General features: G+C 41.9%; 1 protein-coding gene across 1 annotated transcript in view; it reads right to left on the bottom strand.

Moving 5' to 3' along the window:
- LOC124789262 (intraflagellar transport protein 172 homolog) overlaps window positions 1-22,727 on the bottom strand; it is a 282,278-nt gene that overhangs the window by 13,316 nt on the left and 246,235 nt on the right. Inside the window, exon 21 of the mRNA XM_047256559.1 lies at window positions 16,729-16,875. Coding sequence (XP_047112515.1) covers window positions 16,729-16,875 — 147 coding nt within the window. The remainder of the gene's footprint in view (window positions 1-16,728; window positions 16,876-22,727) is intronic.

Genomic DNA, 22,727 nt, shown 5'->3' with positions numbered 1-22,727 from the left:
TATATATGGCGACAATCAATGATGGCAAAATGTACCTCTGATAACAGTTATTCCAATTATGCAAATGCATAGCTGTGAAGGTTACGTATACAACATTATGTATATACAGCTACCATTAGTGATGGCACAATGTACATCTGATAACAGTTATTCCAATTATGCAAATGGATAGTGTAATGGATCTGGGAGATGTGGTATATTTTTACCGGATTTGTCGATACCAAATTGTGAATGTTTTCTTATATTTTTTGTCAGAATTTTTATTATAATTTGCCTTATTATATGTTAATTTACTTATATTTTTGAGAATTAAAGCATATTGATTACTATTAGTAAACGTATCGAAGAATAGCAAAGAGACTGATTACAAGTGGAAGCTTGTGTGTTGTGTAAAATGTCTTTGACGCTGCAGTCTTCATTGACTGCACTCAGTCGGCAGTTAGCTCTTGGTGTGTTGTTGACAGAAGAACAATGTGAAGGTCGCCGTCATAAATAATTTTGAATTATATTACTATTTTTTTTAATAAACTATAAGAAGAAACTACATTCGAAGGAATGGTATTTGAAGCACCGAAAATGAGGCAAACACGTTGAACCAGGTCATTTCTGCAGCCGACAAAGATTCATTGTGGAATCATACTTCATTAGACAACTGAAGCCAAGACTAATATCGCCTTGTATACATCTAACGGAAAAGGTAGTGTCACTAAATATGCCAAATTTGAGTAAATAAAAAATAGTGAGCATATCCCAACTTTGTGTCGCAGTAGGGAGAACGTATTTCAACTGGGGACTGTAGCCGGGATATTGTGTTCACGTGATCTTCAACAGTGCTACGAGGAAGAAAATTTTTGTGTGTTAATACCAGTTTTTTCAGAATGTGTGTTACAGTATTTGTGTTCATCGGGAAGTTAAAGTTTTGGAGAAGAAATGTTTCGACAAAAAATGCGGAAATACGGAAGCGTCCGATCCTGCCCGTCTGCTTTGACCCATGACGTCACAAATATGGCGGAAACAAAAACAAACACACACACTTTCCACAAGAAGCCTAATGACACTAACGGGACAAGCGCGGGAAATGGGGTGTTTTGGGTGGGGGGCAAACTAAATATAAACAAATTTAGACGCCTTGCGTAGCTACAACGTGCAAGTGAAGACAGCCATGCATGAATACCCACCCACCTCCCCAGGGGCTGTAACCCCTGCAACCCATTGAAGATAAAGATGCTTCAGTAGCTGATTAGTGTTTTTTGTCTTTTTTTTTTTAAAAAAAAAAAAATCTCACGGGATAGAACGAACAGATCAGAAAGATAAATATAATAAACTAAAACAGAAATTGGAGGAAACATAATTAAAATAAGTAATAAGCGTTTTTAAATAAAAAAAAATTCTGCTTGTGTCTGTATATGTGTGGATGGATATGTGTGTGTGTGTGCGAGTGTATACCCGTCCTTTTTTCCCCCTAAGGTAAGTCTTTCCGCTCCTGGGATTGGAATGACTCCTTACCCTCTCCCTTAAAACCCACATCCTTTCGTCTTTTCCCTCTCCTTCCCTCTTTCCTGATGAGGCAACAGTTTATTGCGAAAGCTTGAATTTTGTGTGTATGTTTGTGTTTGTTTGTGTGTCTGTCGACCTGCCAGCACTTTTATTTGGTAAGTCACATCATCTTTATTTTTATATATAAAAACAAAGATGAGGTGACTTACCAAACAAAAGCGCTGGCAGGTCGATAGACACACAAACAAACACAAACACACACACAAAATTCAAGCTTTCGCAACAAACTGTTGCCTCATCAGGAAAGAGGGAAGGAGAGGGGAAGACGAAAGGAAGTGGGTTTTAAGGGAGAGGGTAAGGAGTCATTCCAATCCCGGGAGCGGAAAGACTTACCTTAGGGGGAAAAAAGGACAGGTATACACTCGCACACACGCACATATCCATCCACACATACAGACACAAGCAGACATATTTTGAAAATATGTCTGCTTGTGTCTGTATGTGTGGATGGATATGTGCGTGTGTGCGAGTGTATACCTGTCCTTTTTTCCCCCTAAGGTAAGTCTTTCCGCTCCCGGGATTGGAATGACTCCTTACCCTCTCCCTTAAAACCCACTTCCTTTCGTCTTCCCCTCTCCTTCCCTCTTTCCTGATGAGGCAACAGTTTGTTGCGAAAGCTTGAATTTTGTGTGTGTGTTTGTGTTTGTTTGTGTGTCTATCGACCTGCCAGCGCTTTTGTTTGGTAAGTCACCTCATCTTTGTTTTTATATATATTTTTTCCCACGTGGAATGTTTCCTTCCATTATATTGATATCATCTTTATTTTTAGATATATATTTCCTACTTGGAATGTTTTCCTCTATTGAAATCATAATTTCGAAATTTAAATAACCTATTATCATCTAAAACAAAAGTCCTCCACTGGAATATGTTTGTTAGAACAAAACTACCTGTACAACCAAGTATGTATATTTGCATGTATAAATTAATAATTTGAAGTCACATGTTAATTGAAACTGATGAAAAATCACTGTTGTAACAAAGAATGAGAGAAAGATTTATTTTTACTTTTTTACAAAAAAAAAGTCTCCCTAGTGAGCATTTCTGAATTTTTCTAATTTTTGGAAGCTAAGTCTTCCCTGTGGGTGAAGGCATGCATGTGAGGACATGCATGCAAAGATATAAGTTTCAAAACCAATTTTAGATAAAGCCTCATGATATATGAGCAATTTATTGTTCTTTATACTGATGTTGTGGAGAGCGAAAGTACTCTTCACAAGAATGTGACTTGTAGTAATATTGTAGTAGAGGGGCAAGTGTACATAAATAATTGCAAAAAATTTAGATAATACTGATGTATCTTTAGCTGTACTAAAAAAAAAACCATAAGTAAAAAAAAATTAAAAAAAAAAACAAGTAAAAAAATAATAAAATTAAAAAAAATCAGAAGTTAAAAAAAAAATATATTTAAGGCAAATATATAGAAAAAAACACTACATTATATATATGTCCAGTATCATTTTTACTGTACAATACGTAAGCATAATGAAATTAACATTAATATAAAAAAAAATTTAAATCTTCTTCTAGGAAATGAATTTTACCTTACTATTATTTTCAATCTGTATGCTGTATGTTAGAATATTTCTCATGTATGTTCTATACCATGTATATTTGTCATGTCAAATAATTTCTTTACTGGAATTTTTTGTGTATGGGATTGATGGGGAAGTATCATTGCAACAACAGCCAGTAACAAGTCCACAGATTCAAAGAGTCCAAATTTGGAAGAGGTTATCAGACTGCATCATTAATGTACTAATTGTGTAATACAGACCCATTACTGAGAGTGGTCGGGATTTTGTTGTATATGTTCATAACAACAAAAGCCCTGGGGAGCAGTTGTAATGGATCTGGGAGATGTGGTAATTTTTACCGGATTTGTCGATACCAAATTGTGAGTGTTTTCTTATACTTTTTGTCAGAATTTTTATTATAATTTGCCTTATTATATGTTAATTTACTTACATTTTTGAGAATTAAAGCATATTGATTACTATTAGTAAATGTATCGAAGAATAGCAAAGAGACTGATTACAAGTGGAAGCTTGTGTGTTGTGTAAAATGTCTTTGACGCTGCAGTCGTCATTGACTGTACTCAGTCGGCAGTTAACTCTTGGTGTGTGTGTGGTGTCACCGCCAGACACCACACTTGCTAGGTGGTAGCCTTTAAATCGGCCGCGGTCCATTAGTATACGTCGGGCCCGCGTGTCACCACTGTCAGTGATTGCAGACCGAGCGCCACCACACGGCAGGTCTAGAGAGACTTCCTAGCACTCGCCCCAGTTGTACAGCCGACTTTGCTAACGACGGTTAACTGACAAATACGCTCTCATTTGCCGAGACGATAGTTAGCATAGCCTTCAGCTACATCATTTGCTACGACCTAGCAAGGCGCCATTACCAGTTTATATTGAGATGGAAATTATGTACAGTCAAGAGAGATGTTCACCAATTGTGGATTAAAGTTAAGTATTCTACCAGTTACCTCCTGTTTTGCTAGTCTTATTTCTCTGACCTGTTCCAGACCTCACGCCAGTCTGCGTGTAATTAAACGCGTGCATTTCGGTCTCCTCTAGCAACACGGTGTTGGCTCTTCTGCCAACACAGCACATGGCGACGAGGATTTTTCGTTCCTAACTATATACTTGTTTAAATTACTTGTGTCATGGCTTCACCACAATCTCCAGATGTACTGTCCGAATTTTATCGCTTGCAGAACCAGCAGACGGAGGCCTTATTGGATGCCCTTGGACAGGGTCAACGTGCGATGCAAAACGATGCAGCAGCCGCCGCTCCACCGCTCCCGCGGCCACAACATGCAGTTGCACCACCTTTTCGTCCTTTTGATGCGGCACTGGAAAGCTGGACGGAGTGGTCACGCCAATTTGGATTCCATCTCGCCGCCTACAGAATTCAAGGTAACGAGCGGCAGCCTTTCTTATTAGCATGCATCGGCGTATCCACGTACCGAGTGATAGTGAAATTATTTCCCCGACGAAATGTAGCAACTCTGTCCTACGACGAAATTTTGTCTGCATTAGATGCATATTTCAAAGAATCAGTCAATGTAGTTGCAAAAAGGTATACTTTCTTTCGTACAAAACGTGTGGCCGGTCAAACTAATAGGGAGTGGGTTGCAACTTTGTAAGGCCTTACTAGGGATTGTGCTTTTGAGTGTGAATGTGGGCTCCCTTATTCAGATACAATGGTACGTGATGCAATTGCACAGAACGTTTCTGATGTTCGTATAAGGGAACAGATTTTGAAACTAGTCAATCCCTCCCTTCAACAAGTGATGGACATATTGGATAGGCAAGACACACTTGACTTTGCTCAGGAATCATTTGAAAATTCGCCAGCTGTGTGTCACATTAATCGGCCCGCCGGGCGAGCTGCACGGAACAGTAAACAGCCCTCGTGCTCGTCCGCGCAGCTGCCGCCAAGCTCTCCGCTACGTTTGCCGCGCAAGCAAGCAAATGCAGTGCTAAAGTCATGCCCGCGGTGTGCTACATGTTCAAAGTGTTTGCCAGAAAAAGCTCAGATCGGACACTCACAACCATTCCAGGCCCTTTGCTTCGCGCCGGAATCGAACCAAGAATACTCAGGCTCGTGGACCTTCACCCATGGACATTCATGTAGTTAATTCCACTCCGCCCAGTGCCACTTTCCCTAACAGTGACTGTGTTCATCCCACCAATAGTGTGCATCGACGTCGCCGGAAATCCCGTCAAGTCGAGAGTGATTCTGTACCAGTGTCGGTTCACGTTGCACGAGACAGTCGCTCTTGTCGTCAGCAGGACAATAAACTTTTTGTGGACTTGGGTATTCTTGGCCACGTGATACCATTCCAGCTCGATACCGGAGCTGCAGTTTCACTAATCAATCATGACACATACCAACAGCTGGGCAAACCCCCGTTGCGTGCCGCAAATGTTAAGCTAACTACATATTCAGGTCACAAGATCCCTGTGATAGGACAGTACAGCCTTCTTGCAACATACAAGGGACTAACAAAACTTGTGTCATTTTACGTCCTTCGTTCTTCTTCTGGAGTGAACTTGTTTGGTTTAGATTTATTTCAGTTGTTTAATTTGTCTATAGTCAATCAGGTCCTATCAGTGAACCAGACTGTGCCTTCAGCCAGTGTTTCTCATCTATGTGAAGAATTTGCAGACATTTTTGCACCGGGCCTAGGTTGCGCTAAGAACTATACAGCACATTTGGACCTGAAAGTAAACGCGCAACCGAAATTTTTCAGAGCGCGCAATGTTCCCCACGCATTGCGTGATGAGGTCGCATGAAAGTTACACGATTTGGAATCACAAGGTGTAATTGAACGTGTGCAGGCTTCTCTCTGGGCATCACCCTTAGTCATTTTGCCAAAACCTTCTGGAAAATTGAGACTTTGTGTGGACTTCAAGGCAACGGTGAATCCACAACTAGTGATTGCAACTTATCCTTTACCCCGCCCGGAAGATCTTTTTGACAAACTGTGCCCAGGTAAATATTTTTTGAAGTTGGACCTAGCAGATGCGTACTTGCAAATACCAGTGGACGACGAATCCCAGCGCGTCTTGGTGGTTAACACGCATCTTGGTTTGTACCGATTCAAAAGACTCCCATTCGGGTGTGCCTCCGCCCCTGCATTGTTTCAGCAATATCTGCAAACTTTTTGTGCGTCGGTCCCTACTGCAGCAAACTATCTGCACGATATTGTGATCTCCGGAAAGACAGAAGAAGAACATTTAGCCAATCTCAGAACATTATTTCAGGTCTTGCGACACAATGGTCTTCGCTTGCGGAAGGACAAATGTGTGTTTTTTGCTCGTGACTTACCCTACCTGGGACATGTAATCAATGCCCAAGGCATACATCCCAGTCCAGAACACCTCCGTGCCATACAAGACTTGCCTTCACCGCAGAATTTGAAGTAGGTACAGAGTGTGCTGGGAAAAATTAATTATTACCACAGGTATGTGCCACATGCCTCTTCCATTTCAGCTCCGCTTCATCGCTTACGCCGTAAAGGTGTTCCGTTTGTCTGGACGACGGAATGCGAACGCGCCATTCGCCAGTTGAAATCGGCGTTGCTTTCAAATACTTGCCTTATGCCATTCGATCCCCAGAAACCCCTTTTGTTGATGGTAGATGCATCGGATTTCGGGATCGGTGCTGTGCTTGGGCACAAAGATGGATCGCATGATTGCCCTATTGCCTTTGCGTCCAAATTGCTCTCGTCTGCACGAAGAAATTATTCACAGATCGAGAAAGAAGCTTTGGCTCTTGTATTTGGTGTTACGAAGTTTCATGATTTCTTGCATGGTCGTCACTTTACCATCATCACAGACCACAAACCTTTGACATCGCTTTTTCATCCGAACAAGCCTGTACCTCCACGTACAGCGCAGAAATTTATTCGCTGGTCAATTTTCCTCTCGCAGTACCGCTACGATATCTTGTATCGGTCCACTGCTAAGCAAGGAAACGCTGATGCATTGTCCCGTTTGCCTGTTGCTGAGGATAGAGCATTCGATTCTTCCTAACTTGCTTGCATGTTCATTGATTCGGAAACCGATGATGTGGTCGAATCGTTTCCGATTGATTTTCGTCGTGTAGCTACAGCCACAGCTGCTGACCTTGTCCTTGCTACTGTTTTGCGTTTTGTTGCTACGCAATGGCCCTTGTCCAAGTCACGGATCGAGGATCCGTTGGTTCACCGATTTTTTGCTCACAAGGAGAGACTTTTTTTTCGACGTGGTGTTTTGCTGTTGCATTCTGATAATGATCAGTCCAGGGTCGTGGTCCCACGTTCGTTACAGTCCTCTGTCTTACGGCTTTTCCACCAAGGACATTGGGGTATAGTGCGAACGAAACAACTTGCTCGTCAGCACTGTACTTGGTTCGGATTCGATGCTGTGATTACGAATATGTGCTCTTCTTGCATGGCGTGTGCCGAACAACAATCCGCACCACCGCGGACATTCTTTGCATGGCTGAAAGCCACTTCCCCTTGGCAACGCTTGCACATCGATTTTGCTGGTCCATTCTGGAATGCTCAATGGTTGGTTGTGGTCGATTCCTTCAGTAATTTTCCTTTTGTTGTCCGGATGTCTTCCACGACGTCATCTGCCACCATCCAAGCGTTATCCGCTATCTTTTGCATTGAAGGTCTTCCACAGACTATTGTTTCCGACAATGGCCCACAATTCATGTCCGCAGAATTTCAGTCATTCTGCAAGGCCAATGGTATTCAACATCTGACATCCGCGCCGTTTTCGCTTCAGTCAAATGGTGCCGCTGAACGATTGGTCCGGACTTTCAAGTCACAGATGTTGAAGTTGAAAGAGTCGCATTCTCGGGAGGACGCATTATTGCTCTTTTTGTCCTCGTGTCGCTCTCAGCCCCGAGATGGGTCACTCGCCGGCTGAGTTGCTCCACGGTCGTCCTCATCGAACCTTGATGTCTTTGCTACATCCGCCGCATCAGGTTCCTGTGCAGCGGCAGCCACCTGCTTTTGCTCCAGGCGACGTTGTATACTATCGCAACGATCGAGGTTCACGGCGTTGGATCGCAGGGCGCATTCTTCGCTGCCTCGGCTGCGCTATGTACCTGGTTTTGGGGGCCTCTGGTGAGGTGCGTCGGCATCTCAATCAGCTGCGCCTCTGTCGTCGCACGGGTTCTGCCGCTCCCGTCTGCTTTCGGCGACGGTGCCGTCCGGTCAGCACCCTGGGGACCCATCTACTGGCTCGCCTCATCCCCAGGTGTTACCGACGATGCCTTCCATTTTGCGCCATGGCGACGCGCCGCCGCCGGTCCTCCCGCCGGCGGCGCCCGCAGTGGACGCGTCACTGCAGCCGCCAAGCGCCTCCCTGGGTCACGTGCCGCCGATCGCTTCCCGTGACCAGCTGTCCTCCAACATGGAACACTTGCCCGCTCTAGACCACATGGCGTCTTCACCCGTCGGGTACCCCGACGCGATGGAGGTCGACCCTTCAGCCCCTCCTGTCTCTCTACGGGCGCATACATCGCATGTTGGCGTGCACCCTGGACTAGGTTTTCAGGCGTTTCCTAGCTCCCCTCGGACCGAATGGCCGGGTGCGGGTGGCACAGCCTCGCCTGTTGTTAGGCTCCCCACCTCGTCGCATACGTCAACATGGGGTCCTCCCCATGGCGGACGGAAGCCTTATAACACAACTGATCGCCGATTTGCGGAGGAGGAATGTGGTGTCACTGCCAGACACCACACTTGCTAGGTGGTAGCCTTTAAATCGGCCGCGGTCCATTAGTATACGTCGGACCCGCGTGTCGCCACTGTCAGTGATTGCAGACCGAGCGCCACCACACGACAGGTCTAGAGAGACTTCCTAGCACTCGCCCCAGTTGTACAGCCGACTTTGCTAGCAACGGCTAACTGACAAATACGCTCTCATTTGCTGAGTCGATAGTTAGCATAGCCTTCAGCTACGTCATTTGCTACGACCTAGCAAGGTGCCATTACCAGTTTATATTGAGATGGAAATTATGTACAGTCAAGAGGGATGTTCACCAATTGTGGATTAAAGTTAAGTATTCTACCAGTTACCTCCCGTTCTGCTAGTCTTATTTCTCTGACCTATTCCAGACCTCACGCCAGTCTGCGTGTAATTAAACGTGTGCATTTCGGTCTCCTCTAGCAACACGGTGTTGGCTCTTCTGCCAACACAGCAGTGTGTTGACAGAAGAACAATGTGAAGGTTGCCGTCATAAATAATTTTGAATTATGTTACTATTTTTTTTTAATAAACTGTAAGAAGAAACTACATTCGAAGGAATGGTATTTGAAGCACCGAAAATGAGGCAAACACGTTGAACCAGGTCATTTCTGCAGCCGACAAAGATGCATTGTGGAATCATACTTCATTAGACAACTGAAGCCAAGACTAATATCGCCTTGTATACATCTAACGGAAAAGGTAGTGTCACTAAATATGACAAATTTGAGTAAATAAAAAATAGTGAGCATATTCCAACTTTGTGTCTCAGTAGGGAGAACCTATTTCAATAGCTGAGATGATTTCCGACTCGATGATTGTCTGATTCTAGATCAAAATTAATAGACTCCAATAACATGTACAACTGCAGCTGTATATCGCATAATGTAGTTTTTAACATACATTAACATTGTACAACACCACCTCCATAAAATGTTAGGTAACTATTATTAATCTCTCTCAATATAGGTGTGAACAGACATGAAAAGTGACTGAATTTTGGTGTCTCCAAATGACCTAGTACTGATATCAACATGGAAATTAATAACAAAAAAGGAATGATGATAAAAGTTTAATGTCCCACCAATAACAGTAATAATAATATTGGAAATATAAGTAACACACATCACCCAGCATTTCAAGGTACAAAGGCAAGGTGAAAGAGTCCTAGCCTGCCATAACATTGGCGTCAATATCAATAAAAATTTGTTTTTGTTATGAAGGTACATACTGAAGCTAGTTCTTTTGAAATGCATCAGTTTCAATGTCATTAACATTATAACCCCTTTGATATTGTGGTAACTGCAAGAGGAATGAGTGATGTTGCCTGCAACAACAGCCAACATCTAATAAATGCTTCAAGAAACAAACTACCTTGCATTGTATCAAAAAAGTGGTTTTAAAATCTAATTCACTGACTGCAAATTCCTTGATATCAGCTGTATTAGGTACAGACCTTCTACCCAACAGCCTGGGACTCAAACCCATATATCCTGCTTATCATGAGCAGCTGCCTCCTCAAGTTCGGCCAAGACTGACCCAAACCTCCATATGTCACACTGTCTAGATCCTTATATTTTGGTTGCCTATTTAACACCTAAAACAGTTTTCCCTGACATGCCATTCAGATATCACCTTCCAAATTACTCATGTGTGACCAAGAAAGTAACTATTACAAACTCACATACTGTCTAAAAGAGTGATCAAAATTTTCAAGTGTTGTGGTAATCAACATACATGAATTTCACAGAGATAATTATACACAAAATGGGTTTCAATTAAACAACCTTGACAGAGGAGAAATTGCTAGTTTCAGTTCTTGCACGACTGTCACTTTGTATGGGAAAAGTTCTAATTTTTTCCTTACAGCTGTGTGGGCCATTCTGACACTAATATCGATTTCCTGGACGAATTTTCTTACTGACTTGTTTGGACTCATGGACATTTTATCAGACAAAACACTAGGATGACCACTTCTCAGTGCATCTGTCACTGAACCCGTACTTCGAAATTTGTTAGTCAAATCTCACACAGTATCGTGATGTGGGAGTGTTGTCTCCAGGAAAACTGAATTAAATGTTTGACAAACTGAAACTGTGTATTTACCAACAGCCTTGAACACTTGTTTGACTAAAAACACACGTTCTTCAATGGTTAGCATTTTAACACTGACAAAAAAAACCACAAATGAACAAAGGAACTAAAGTTAAACGTTCACATCAACACATAACGACACACACCAATGATACTATTGATGCTGGCTGAGATAAACACAACAGTGGAATGTTGGGAGAGACCATCTGAAGAGAAGTAACCCAGGCAGGTGAACAATCATATGGAATGCACAGCTAACAATCATACAGCATTGCGGAGAGACTTTTTGAACACCCTGTAGTTCATAATCTTGGTTGGGGGATTTTGAAGATTCATCATGGCACAGAAAACTGCACCTGCAGTAGCACCCTTACAAATTGTACACAAGACACTAACAAATCTAATGTTGTATTCACAGATTTTGCTACCATTTTCTTCATTTGGAGTTACTGCAATAGTGTTGCAACTGGTGTTCGTGTATGAACAATTACCACACTTCAGTTCCATTTCACTGGCATGCCCTATGTGACTTTTTATAGACAGTTCCAGACCAACTTCACTAAACTGAATACATCTTACACAGTTTGCAACAATCTCATTGACAACTGACATATCAAATATTTCATTCACATCCGATTTGTCCATAAAACGTTCATACTTTTCGCTAACTGAACCAAGCTTCCTGTGCAAAGTATTTTCTTTCTCACTTTCATTGCAATGGGCAGGTGTACCAGCAAGGTTAGGTTCACACACTTGGTTATCATATTTATTGTTAACAGTAATGACACCTACCTTTGTCTTTCCAACATTTCTCCTTTTCTTAAAAGCCTTCTGAGGATCTCTCATCACTTTACATTTACCCATGATTACCTTTCAATACAACAGAGACTTCAATGAACAGAATTCACTATGAATATTTTCAGGATTACAAAGGAGTAAATAAGCATGAAACACATGACAATCGAGCAAGCAATACATCTCTATCACAGATTAGCCACAACACTTATTTTGTAACACTTATTTTCTCTGACACAACTAAAATGTTCATTATGAGCATGTAGATTCAGGAATACAACATTTGATAGCAATTTAACAGAGCCACAGTGGGTCATACCCATGCAGAACATATTTCAAAAATATTTTAAAAATAGTTGTAGTCTTCTGAACTGAATAAATTATATCTCAATTGGAAGGGGAAAGTCTGTAGCTTTTTAAAATGCTAAAAAGCAAAAATTGAACATTTCATAATTTTGAATCTTTCCAGAGCCCCTTAATGAATTGCTTGTTCACATGAACAATAAACATTGCAGTACAAATGGCTGGGTTAACATCATACTAGCAGGATATATAAATATTGACACACTGTCTACTGACCCCAGCTCAAAAAAACTAACAGCGATACTATATCAGTTTAATTTAACTTTCAGAGTATTGGAGACCACTCACCAGATAGTAGAAGCATTGAATTGTCAACAGGCACACAAAAAGAATTTTGCTAGCTTTCGGAAGAAATCCTCACACACACACACACACACACACACACACACACACACACAGGTACATGGCTGCATCTGTATGTGTGTGTGTCTCACACACACACACACAAACACACACGTGTGCACCTACGTTGTGCTGACTTGACGCATAATGCTGGGACTGCAATTTCACAGGCTGATTGGGATAAGAGGTTGTGTTAAGTGGGGTGGATAGAGGGAGAAAGAGGTGGGAAGCAGGAGGAGGTGCTGAGGATAAGCAGCTGGTGGCCTGGAGGAAGGCAGAAGGTGTGTAGGAAAGAAATGAGGGAAATGGCAGTAGTGGGTGCATGGGCCAGATATACAACACATGCAGCCAGTGAGTTGATGCAGCGCATTGTGAAGATGACATGGAGGCCTGGATTGGGAGAGGGTGATGGGACAGAGTAAGGGGAAACTTTTGGGAAGAGTGTGGGGACACTGTGTTAGTGGAGATTGAGGCCATTCCTCGACAATATCTACATCTTCTCTCCCATAAGCTTTACCTGGTCTTCTTCAATCAAATGTGCCAACTTCCTGGATGTTGATATCCAACTCTCCGATGGCTCCAGCCATATCTCTGCCCTGTGAAACCCACAGACCATCAACAATATCTGAATTTTGACAGTTATCACTCCCATATAATCTGGCCAACCATGGACAGCTTATCTGGACAGATGAGAATTCCCTTACCCAGTGTGCTGAAGATTTCACAAGAAGTCTTCACAGACAGGTGCCCCCCAACCCACCCTCCCCCAAACAGATTTCCCAGCCATATCCTCATACACCCATAATACTCTCACCATCCCCAAGAGTCAGCTGCAAAGAAGCCCCCCCTCCCTCAAAACACCCAATGTAACCCTTGAATAGAGCAAATGAACCATGTCCAGAGCTTTGATTAATTATCATCATCATCATCATCTTGGACAGTTTCCAGCCACTGGCTGGGTCTGTCGGGAACACAAGCCTCTCCACCGTGTTCTGTCTTTCCACCATTCCCCCTCTTCCACCTTCGTCCAGTTCTCTCCTCTTCTCATCACACATTCCTTCACTCCCTTCACCCATCTATCTCTTGGTCTTCCTCTGGGCCTCTTCCCCTCCAGTTGCAGATCAAACATCCTCTTTGGAATTCTTCCCTCATCCATTCTCTTCATGTGTCCATACCACTGCAGTCTTGATTTTTCTATCCTGTCCTGTACTGGTTCCTCCTTTAGTCTTTCCCTCACATACAAATTTCGCAATCTGTCTCGTCTTGTTACACCCAACCTGCTCCTCTGGAACTTCATTTCACTAGCCTGTATTCTACTTTTGTCGCTTTTGTGCATTACCCATGTCTCACTTCCGTATGTCAATATGGGGACAAAGTAGGTTCGGTATATAATTCCCTTGGATTTCTGTGGCACCTCCTTGCTCCAAATAAGCCCCCTAATGCATTTGTAGAACTGCCCTGCTTTTCTGCATCTTTCATTTATTTCCATTGCGTTTCCCCCCTTACTTTCAATCACGCTTCCCAGGTACTTGAAGTTCTCTACCACTTGTAGTTTTTCCCCTCCACAAGTTATATCCACATTTGGCCTATTCTTCTTCCTTGTTGTGACGATTATTTCACTTTTCTTTGCAGAGAAATGCATTCCATATTGTGCTGCCGTTGCCTCCCATGCATCTAACTGCTCTTGCACCTCCTTCACGCAATTTCCCCATAACATCAGGTCATCGGCAAAAAGCACTGCTTTCATTTTATGATCTCCAATTGCATCTGATACTTGCTGTAGGATTTCATCCATAACAATAATAAACAATAAAGGCGAAAGTGCACTTCCCTGTCGCAGCCCATTTTCCAGCTTGAACCATGCAGTACGTTCCCTCCCCACTTTCACACAACTCTCACTTCCCTCATACATTTTTCTGACTTTTCGTGTAATCTCTTCATCTATCCCTTTTGCGTTCAGCACATCCCAGAGCTTGTCCCTACAGATACTGTCATACGCCTTCTCAATATCCAAAAAGGCCATGATTAAGTCCTTCCCGTACTCATAGTGCCTTTCCTGCAGTTGCCTTACCGCAAATATGAGGTCCGTTGTTGATCTTCCCGGTCTGAAACCGTACTGCTCCTCTTGCAGTCTACTTTCAATACTGCTTCTTATTCTCTTCTCCAGCATCTTTTCATAGATTTTTCCACAGTGGCATAGCAGGGTGATTCCTCTGTAGTTCTCACATCTCCTTTTATCCCCTTTCTTGAAGATCGGGACTATAATTCCTTTCTTCCAATCCTCAGGAATTCTGTTCTCCTTCCACACCACCCTCAGCACTCTGTATAGCCACTGGGTTCCTACTTCTCCTGCTGCTCGTATCATATCCACTGTTACTTCGTCCCAACCTGGTGCCTTGCCCCCTTTCATCCTCTTTATGGCTTCTTCCACTTCATTCCAAGTTAGATCATCAATTTCCCCACTATTATAATCGTCTGCTGCCTTAGGCTCTCCATCGCTGTTAGTTACCTGCTTGGCAGCATTCAACAGATCTTCAAAGTACTCCTTCCAAATCTTTTTGAGCTCATGCATTTCCTCCACAACTCTTCCATTATTATCCATGATCCTCAGGCACTCGCTTCTGTCATTCCTCTTATTTCTTACCATGGTGTAAAGTACTTTTTTGTTCCCTTCACAGTGAAGGGATTAATTATCACAATGCCAAAAAATGAGAGACATCATACCCACGATCCTTCTCACCCCTCCTAAAGTGGTATTCTGCTGCCCACTCAACCTACACAACATCCTGGTCCATTCCTAAGGCACTCCCACTTCCAAAGCTTGTCGTGTGGGCCGTATCCCATGAAAGACCTAGCTGCCTGATTCACACATTCAACAAATCTAACTCCAGTCATGTCACAGCTTTATTCTATCCCATCAGAGGCAGGGTCACCTGTGAAGGCAGCCACATCATTTACCAGATCTCCTATAATTTCAACACACCAACCAACCAGCTATTCATCAGAGTGAATGGCCACCACATCTAGCTTTCCACCAGAGTGGCCATCACCAAATGGTAGACAACAACACAGTTGATCACCCAGTGGCACAACATGCTGCAGAACACAAAATTCTCAAGTTCAATGACTGCTTCACAACCTTTCCCCCAGCATCAGATTTTAGGAACGATGTAGATGAGAGTTATACTTGCAACACATCCTTCAGTTCCGAATATTCCTGGCCTCAACCTCAGCTAACTCATTGCACAACATCCTCTAAGCAATGGTTCCCCTTCCTCTGTCCTCTCACACCCTCCCAATGACTGCCCCCACACTATCTTCATAGTGAGGGGTGTGTGTGTGTGTGTGTGTGTGTGTGTGTGTGTGTGTGTGTGTGTGTGTGTGTGTGTGTGTGTGTGTGTGTGTGTGTGAGCATGTATGCATGCATGCATGTGCACGCACATATGTAATTGTACTCTAGCTCATTAAAGAATTTATTCTGAAAGCTAGCCAAGTTTTCATTCTGGTTGTAGGTCTGTCAATCGTTCAGCATTTCTACTGTTTGGTGAGAGGTCTCATTTACTCCTAAAGTGTTTACATTCTCCCAGAACTTCCCTTAATATATTATTTTCATTTTCCTGATAAATGAACCCCCTACAAAGGCCAACAGAAGCAAATCATGCATTGACAACATTAAAATGAACATGTCTCACTTTATGTGTAATACATCAGTCTGAAGCTTGTCGTTTCCGACAAACCATTCTTTTCAGGCACTGAAAAGGGGGCGGGAATACATATAAAAAAGGCACTAATGATGACAACATTGAAAATCTCAAAAGTAAACTAAAAAAAGAACAGAAGTTAATTCATATCTTGATTTGTTCCATATATTTGAAGGTTCTATTGAACATAATGAACAAAAGATTGAATAAGATACTAACTGACATTAACTTTGCTAGTATGCTTCAAAGTTTACAAATAAAAGTTAGAGTATGAAGCATTCTGCTAGTAAAAAAAGAATGGCATCTTTTGCACATATGCTATTAAGCTTATCTTTGCGAACCATTGCAACAGCACATTTGTGCATATATTTTGATACTCGTTACCGGAAAGCACTTTGCTGTATACCTCAGGCACAGAATATGTTCACATTACCTTTTAGCATCAACATGGATTCATGATTACAGAAACAAAACAGTCAAATGATGAACTCAGATATAATTTAAATAAAATAATTGTGTCTAATGGAAGATAAAATAGAATTATAATTTTGGCTGATTATGAGTAAACTGAGTTATAATTACAATTGGCTAAAAGTGGCAAAATGAGTGAGTCATTCACATACCTGGTATGTTTCACACGCATAATCAATGCTTACTTCCAATAGATTAAGTTTTGAAAGTAATTTCACAGCTGATTCCCCTCCAAGAGATTTGGCCCACAAGAAAGCCACTTGATTCCTGGCTTGGACACCACCATGATTTTTTGCTACCTAAATTGGAATGTTATGATTACATTGATGTACAGGCTTACAGACCTTAACAAAAGGAAATCCACAATTATAAATACACACAAATAAAATGATTCATCAAAAATCTTGGCATCTCTTTCAGCTGAAACAGAAAATTAAAGCATTGGAACCGATGGGCGTACTAGATACGTTCATTATGTTTTAACCACAAAATCCAACTGACGTACGTCATATGTTCTTCAGTTCTGACTTATTTATTTGTGATTTATACACATGTTTTACATGTGTAAGCGGTGAGACTAATTGTTTGTCTTGTCGTAACTGCATTGTTAATGGCTAGTGCACGCCAGTCTCTTGTGAGTGGTACCAGTGTTACATGAACTGCGCACGTGCTTGGAATATTGTTGAAGGTTGTTTTCTCCTATGTTGGCTGCCATGTTGTGCTATTGTGTGCATCCTTCCCATATGTAATAACATATAAGTAGTGAATATGGCTAAGAGACATCACTTGCCAAACTTAGAGATTGAAGAACTCTTGAACAATGGCTCACAACTTGAGGATCTTTTGGACGACATTGGCGATTTTTCAGAAGATAACAATGACTCACGTGAACTGGAGAGCGAAAGCTGTGCTGCTGATAGAAACGATGGTAGTGAATATGAAGAAGCTAATGCACAAGTTTGTATTAGTCAGGTTTGTCATACAGTTCAACAGCCTCCCCTTCATAATGAATGGTGTCATTTTGATGCACTCACTAATTACCTGTGTTTGAAGAAATGAGTGGAATTCAGGTTCCTGTCAATATATTGTCAACAGAACTGGAGTATTAGTTGCAATTTTTTGATCACTGCATGTTTCTAAAAGTAAAATCAAAGACAAATATATATGCTACTGATACTATTTCTGAACTTCGCCGTCAGAACAGAATCAAACCAAAATTTTTATGGAAGAAATGGAGAGAAGTGAGGATACATGTAGTATATCAATTTTTTGCAATCATTTTGCATATGTGTGTTGTACAGAAACGTAAACTTAGGGATTATTGGTCTGAAGAACCTGTGCTTGTTTCATCATTTGCTTCTCAGCTAATGTCACGAGACAGATTTTTTGCCGTATTCAGGATGCAGCATGTGAACAATAATGCACTATGGATACCTGAACAAGAACCAGGCTATGACCCTCTGCATAAAACAAGACCTTTTTGGGACTTTTTCACAGAAAGATGCAGAAAAGACTTTTATCCATCACTAGATCTGACTGTGAATGAAGCAATATGTCATTTTGATGGGAGAACTGGATTCCGTATTTATATGAAAGGCAAACCAAAGAAATGTGGAATAAAACTGTATGTTGTAAGTGATGCTCAAACAGGTTACATGCTGAAGTTTACACTGGTGGAAAGGGCAATGTTGACATTTCTGTCAAATCCCTGCTGCTGAGGCTATGTTCTTCTTATCTGGGAAAAGGACTTGTGGTATACATGGAAAGATTTTATACAAATCCTGCAGTTCTTGAAGAACTATGGGAAAGAAATACATTGGGAGTTGGAACTGTGATGAAGAAAAGGATAGGTTTGCCCAGAGACTAAATAAATTAAAAACTAAAGGAAGGAGAAATGGCATTTCATCTCAAAGGACAACTTTTCTGCTTGAAATGGGAAGACAAATGTGATGTACACATGTTGTCAACACAGCATAAGACGACTGCTTCACATGTCAGTGTAAAATCCAGGATTGGATATGTTGAGGTAGTAAAGCCAGACGTTGTACTAGACTACAACTTGTCTAAAACAGGTGTTGACAGAGGAGACCAGCTGATGAGTTACTATCCCTTCCAGCGAAAGACTGTAAAATGGTGGAAAAAGATTTTCTTCCATATTTGTATGAGGGCAGTTGTGAATGCCAACGTTATTCACAATACCAAAATATCAAAAAAGTGTGCTCTAGCAGATTTTTATTTGTAAATTAGCAAAGCATCTGGTTTAAAAAGGAGGAGCAGAACTAAATAAAGACACACATTCCGCATCTGGAGTTGCAAGTGCAAAGAGACTCACAGCACATAATTTCCCTGAGAAACTGCCACCAACACAAAAGAAAACAAACCCAGCTAGAAGATGCAAGTTCTGTTGGGAACAACGAAAAGCTGCAGGAAAGGTAGTCAGGAAAGAGACCATATACTACTGTAGGCCATGTAACACAGGCCTTCGTGTTTCTAAGTGTTTTGAAGCATGTCATACCCGAGTGTAGTTATCTAATTTGTAAAAATGAGAAAAAAACCATTTCCCAATAAAACACTTTACCTATAAATGAAGCATTTAGTATTTTCTGCTGACAAGTGATTTTCAGTCAATAGCCTACCATTCCCTATGACTTACGAAAATTCTGTCCACTTCGGGGAAAAGTAAAAATGCTGAAAAACAGTATCTTTAGAGTAATATCTACAAATCCCTGTATAATTTATTTGTGCTAAACGTATACATGTTTATAAAGAGGAAGGATGGAAGGTTTAGCTGATATACTGTCGAAAGAGGTAAGTGGATTAGTAAATTTATTAAAACATTGTAAATTGTAGCAAATTTCCTCAGGATCTGGGTATTAACTGGATTGCTGGCCCGTTAGGCTCCAATGTGTTAAACATACCCCTCCACTTTGTGAATCTATGGAGAGGTTTGGGATTTAGTGGAGGCATAGTTTAGTGTACACCACAAGCTCTCCTTCCCTTGAGAGCCAAGCAATGTCAATGACTACAGGGATGTGTGTGGTCTGTGTTACCACAGTTTCTGATATTTTCAAATTATAGACTATTTTGAAACAGTAGCCATTCAGGTTAGCCTAGTCTCTCAAGGCAGCAACAGATGATCTGACATACCAGAAATAGGAACAGAATCTCCTTCTCCGGTCCCACAATGAGGGTATCTGTCATTCAAATGCTCAGGGGCTCACAGACATTAATATCAAAGTGGAATGATACATGGTCTTGTTGAAACCACATCCTCTCATACACAACAAGATGCAACAGTGACAGCATATCCAAAATGAACAACAGATAATGTCCACCATTCAAACAGGACAGCAGCAAATAAGGTCTTATTAGTTGGTCTAGTACAATTCCAACCCACAAGGTGATAGAGATTCATCGCTGATGAACTGAGACAATAATGCTGAATGGATTTTTGTCATTACAGACATGGGTTAGCAGTAATTGAAAACACCACCCATTTCAAAGAGGCCTCATTAATGCAGGATACAAATTGTAGAAAATTTGCACTGCAGTACTGTGCTGGATAATCGACTGAACTGTGGGTTGAAGCCATAGAGTGTACCTGGTGTTTACATAAATGCTGTTCCACTTATATTCTGAGCAACAAACTTTTTAAAGTGTGAATTTCAAAAGCAAGCTTGGTATAAGAATAATTCTGTACGGTTCAACAGTCTCGCGCAAATCTTTCAACTGAACACTACTTCGGCGACTTGCATGTCTCCAGCCTATGCCAGTAATCCTGCTACGAAGGCTACATTAATTGTAGATTGAAATATCCATGGTCCAACCAGGATTTGTTCCTGTGACCTTCCAGCTTCCAGCATGTGCTTTACTGTTGGACCACTAGGCCTGACAGTTTATTGGTGATTATTTATTGATATTCTCCCACAGGGCCTGATAACACCACCTCAAACTCTAACATCCAACAGTTATTTAGCAAATAAAATAAAATGAACCACTCTATGAAAGGAAAGCAACAGAAGATGAAGCTAACCTACAGAGCCCCACCACCACCCTGTTGTTTATGTGAGCATCCTATGAACTACTTCAAGCCTACTCACACACCAGGAGGGGTCTACTCCTAATGTTAGTAGCAGTGACTAAATCTACACTACTGGCCAATAAAATTGCTACACCACCAAGATGACATGCTACAGATGCGAAATTTAACCAACAGGAAGAAGATGCTGTGATATGAAAGTGATTAGCTTTTCAGAGCATTCACACAAGGTCAGCGCCGGTGGCGACACCTACAACGTGCTGACATGAGGAAAGTTTCCAACTGATTTCTCATACACAAACAGCAGTTGACCGGCGTTGCCTGGTGAAACATTGTTTTGATGCCTCGTGTAAGGAGGAGAAATGCGTACCATAACGATCTGACTTTAATAAAGGTCGAATTGTAGCCTATTGCGATTGCAGTTTATCGTATCGCGACATTGCTGCTTGCGTTGGTCGAGATCCAATGACTGTTAGCAGAATATGGAATCGGTGGTTTCAGGAGGGTAATGCAGAACGCCGTGCTGGATCCCAACGCCCTCATATCTCTAGCAGTCAAGATGACAGGCATCTTATCCGCATGGCTGTAACAGATCGTGCAGCCACGTCTCGATCCCTGAGTCAACAGATGGGGATGTTTGCAAGGCAACAACCATCTGCACGAACAGTTCGACGACACTTGCAGCAGCATGGACTATCAGCTCAGAGACCATGGCTGCAGTCACCCTTGACACTGCATCACAGACAGGAGCACCTGCGATGGTGTACTCAATGACGAACATGGGTGCACAAATGGCAAAACGTCATTTTTTCGTATGAATCCAGGTTCTGTTTACAGCATCATGATGGTCGCATCCGTGTTTGGCGACATCGCGGTGAACGCACATTGGAAGCGTGTATTCGTCATCGTCATACTGGAATATCACCCAGCGTGATGGTATGGGGTGCCCCACTGGTTACATGTCTCGGTCACCTCTTGTACGCATTGACGGCACTTTCAACAGTGGACATTACATTTCAGACGTGTTACGATCCGTGGCTCTACCCTTCATTCGATCCCTGCGAAACCCTACATTTCAGGAGGATAATGCACAACCGCATGTTGCAGGTCCTGTATGGGCCTTTCTGCATACAGAAAATGTTCGACTGCTGGCCTGGCCTGCACATTCTCCAGATCTCTCACCAATTGAAAATGTCTGGTCAATGGTGGCCGAGCAACTGGCTCGTCACAATACACCAGTCACTACTATTGATGAACTGTGGTATCGTGTTGAAGCTGCATGGGCAGCTGTACCTGTACACGCCATCCAAGCTCTGTTTGACTCAATGCCCAGGCCTATCAAGGCCGTTATTACGGCCAGAGGTGGTTGTTCTGGGTACTGATTTCTCAGGATGTATGCGCCAAAATTGTATGAAAGTGTAAACATGTGTCAGTTCAGGTATAATATATTTGTCCAATGAATACCCATTTATCATCTGCATTTCTTCCTGGTGTAGTAATTTTAATGGCCAGTAGTGTATTATCAGTACAAACTATGTCTACTGACACCAACATATGCCACCAAATTGGTGGAATTTACTTTGTGATTTCTGTTGTAAAATAAGGTTTCCAAATAAATTCATCGAAAACAGGTTTGTATGAACCTCATGACTTACTCTGTTGATCACAGGAAATCATTACCTGGAGCCACCTGTCTAGTGGAGGTGTAGCTTAGTAGAATTTTCTGTGTCTGCATCTATGACAGAGACAATGTGGCTTGTGTACCATGATCAGCCTATCGACATGCTTTGAAGAGTCATTTAAAGTTTAGACCATGTGTATATTGTTACTTCATGGTAAGAAAGATTGTCAGCACATGAAATTAGCCACTTAACTGGTGTACACCTCAGCAACTTCATTCCAACAATCTACCACTATCATGAAAGAAATACTGAAGATCTGCTTAATAATGGTCATCCACAATTAACATCAGCTGAAGATAGCCGGCTACAAATTATGGCCTGAAGGTATCCCAAGAACAGTGTAACAACTGCACTCTCCCTTTTTGCAGATTAGTGTTAAATATCCCACCTTCAATAATGAGATCATTAGAGACAGAGAACAACCTCAGAT

The sequence above is a fragment of the Schistocerca piceifrons genome, chromosome 3 (genome assembly GCF_021461385.2).
Source record: "Schistocerca piceifrons isolate TAMUIC-IGC-003096 chromosome 3, iqSchPice1.1, whole genome shotgun sequence".
NCBI lineage: Eukaryota > Metazoa > Arthropoda > Insecta > Orthoptera > Acrididae > Schistocerca > Schistocerca piceifrons.
This window is presented reverse-complemented; position numbering and strand designations above follow the sequence as displayed.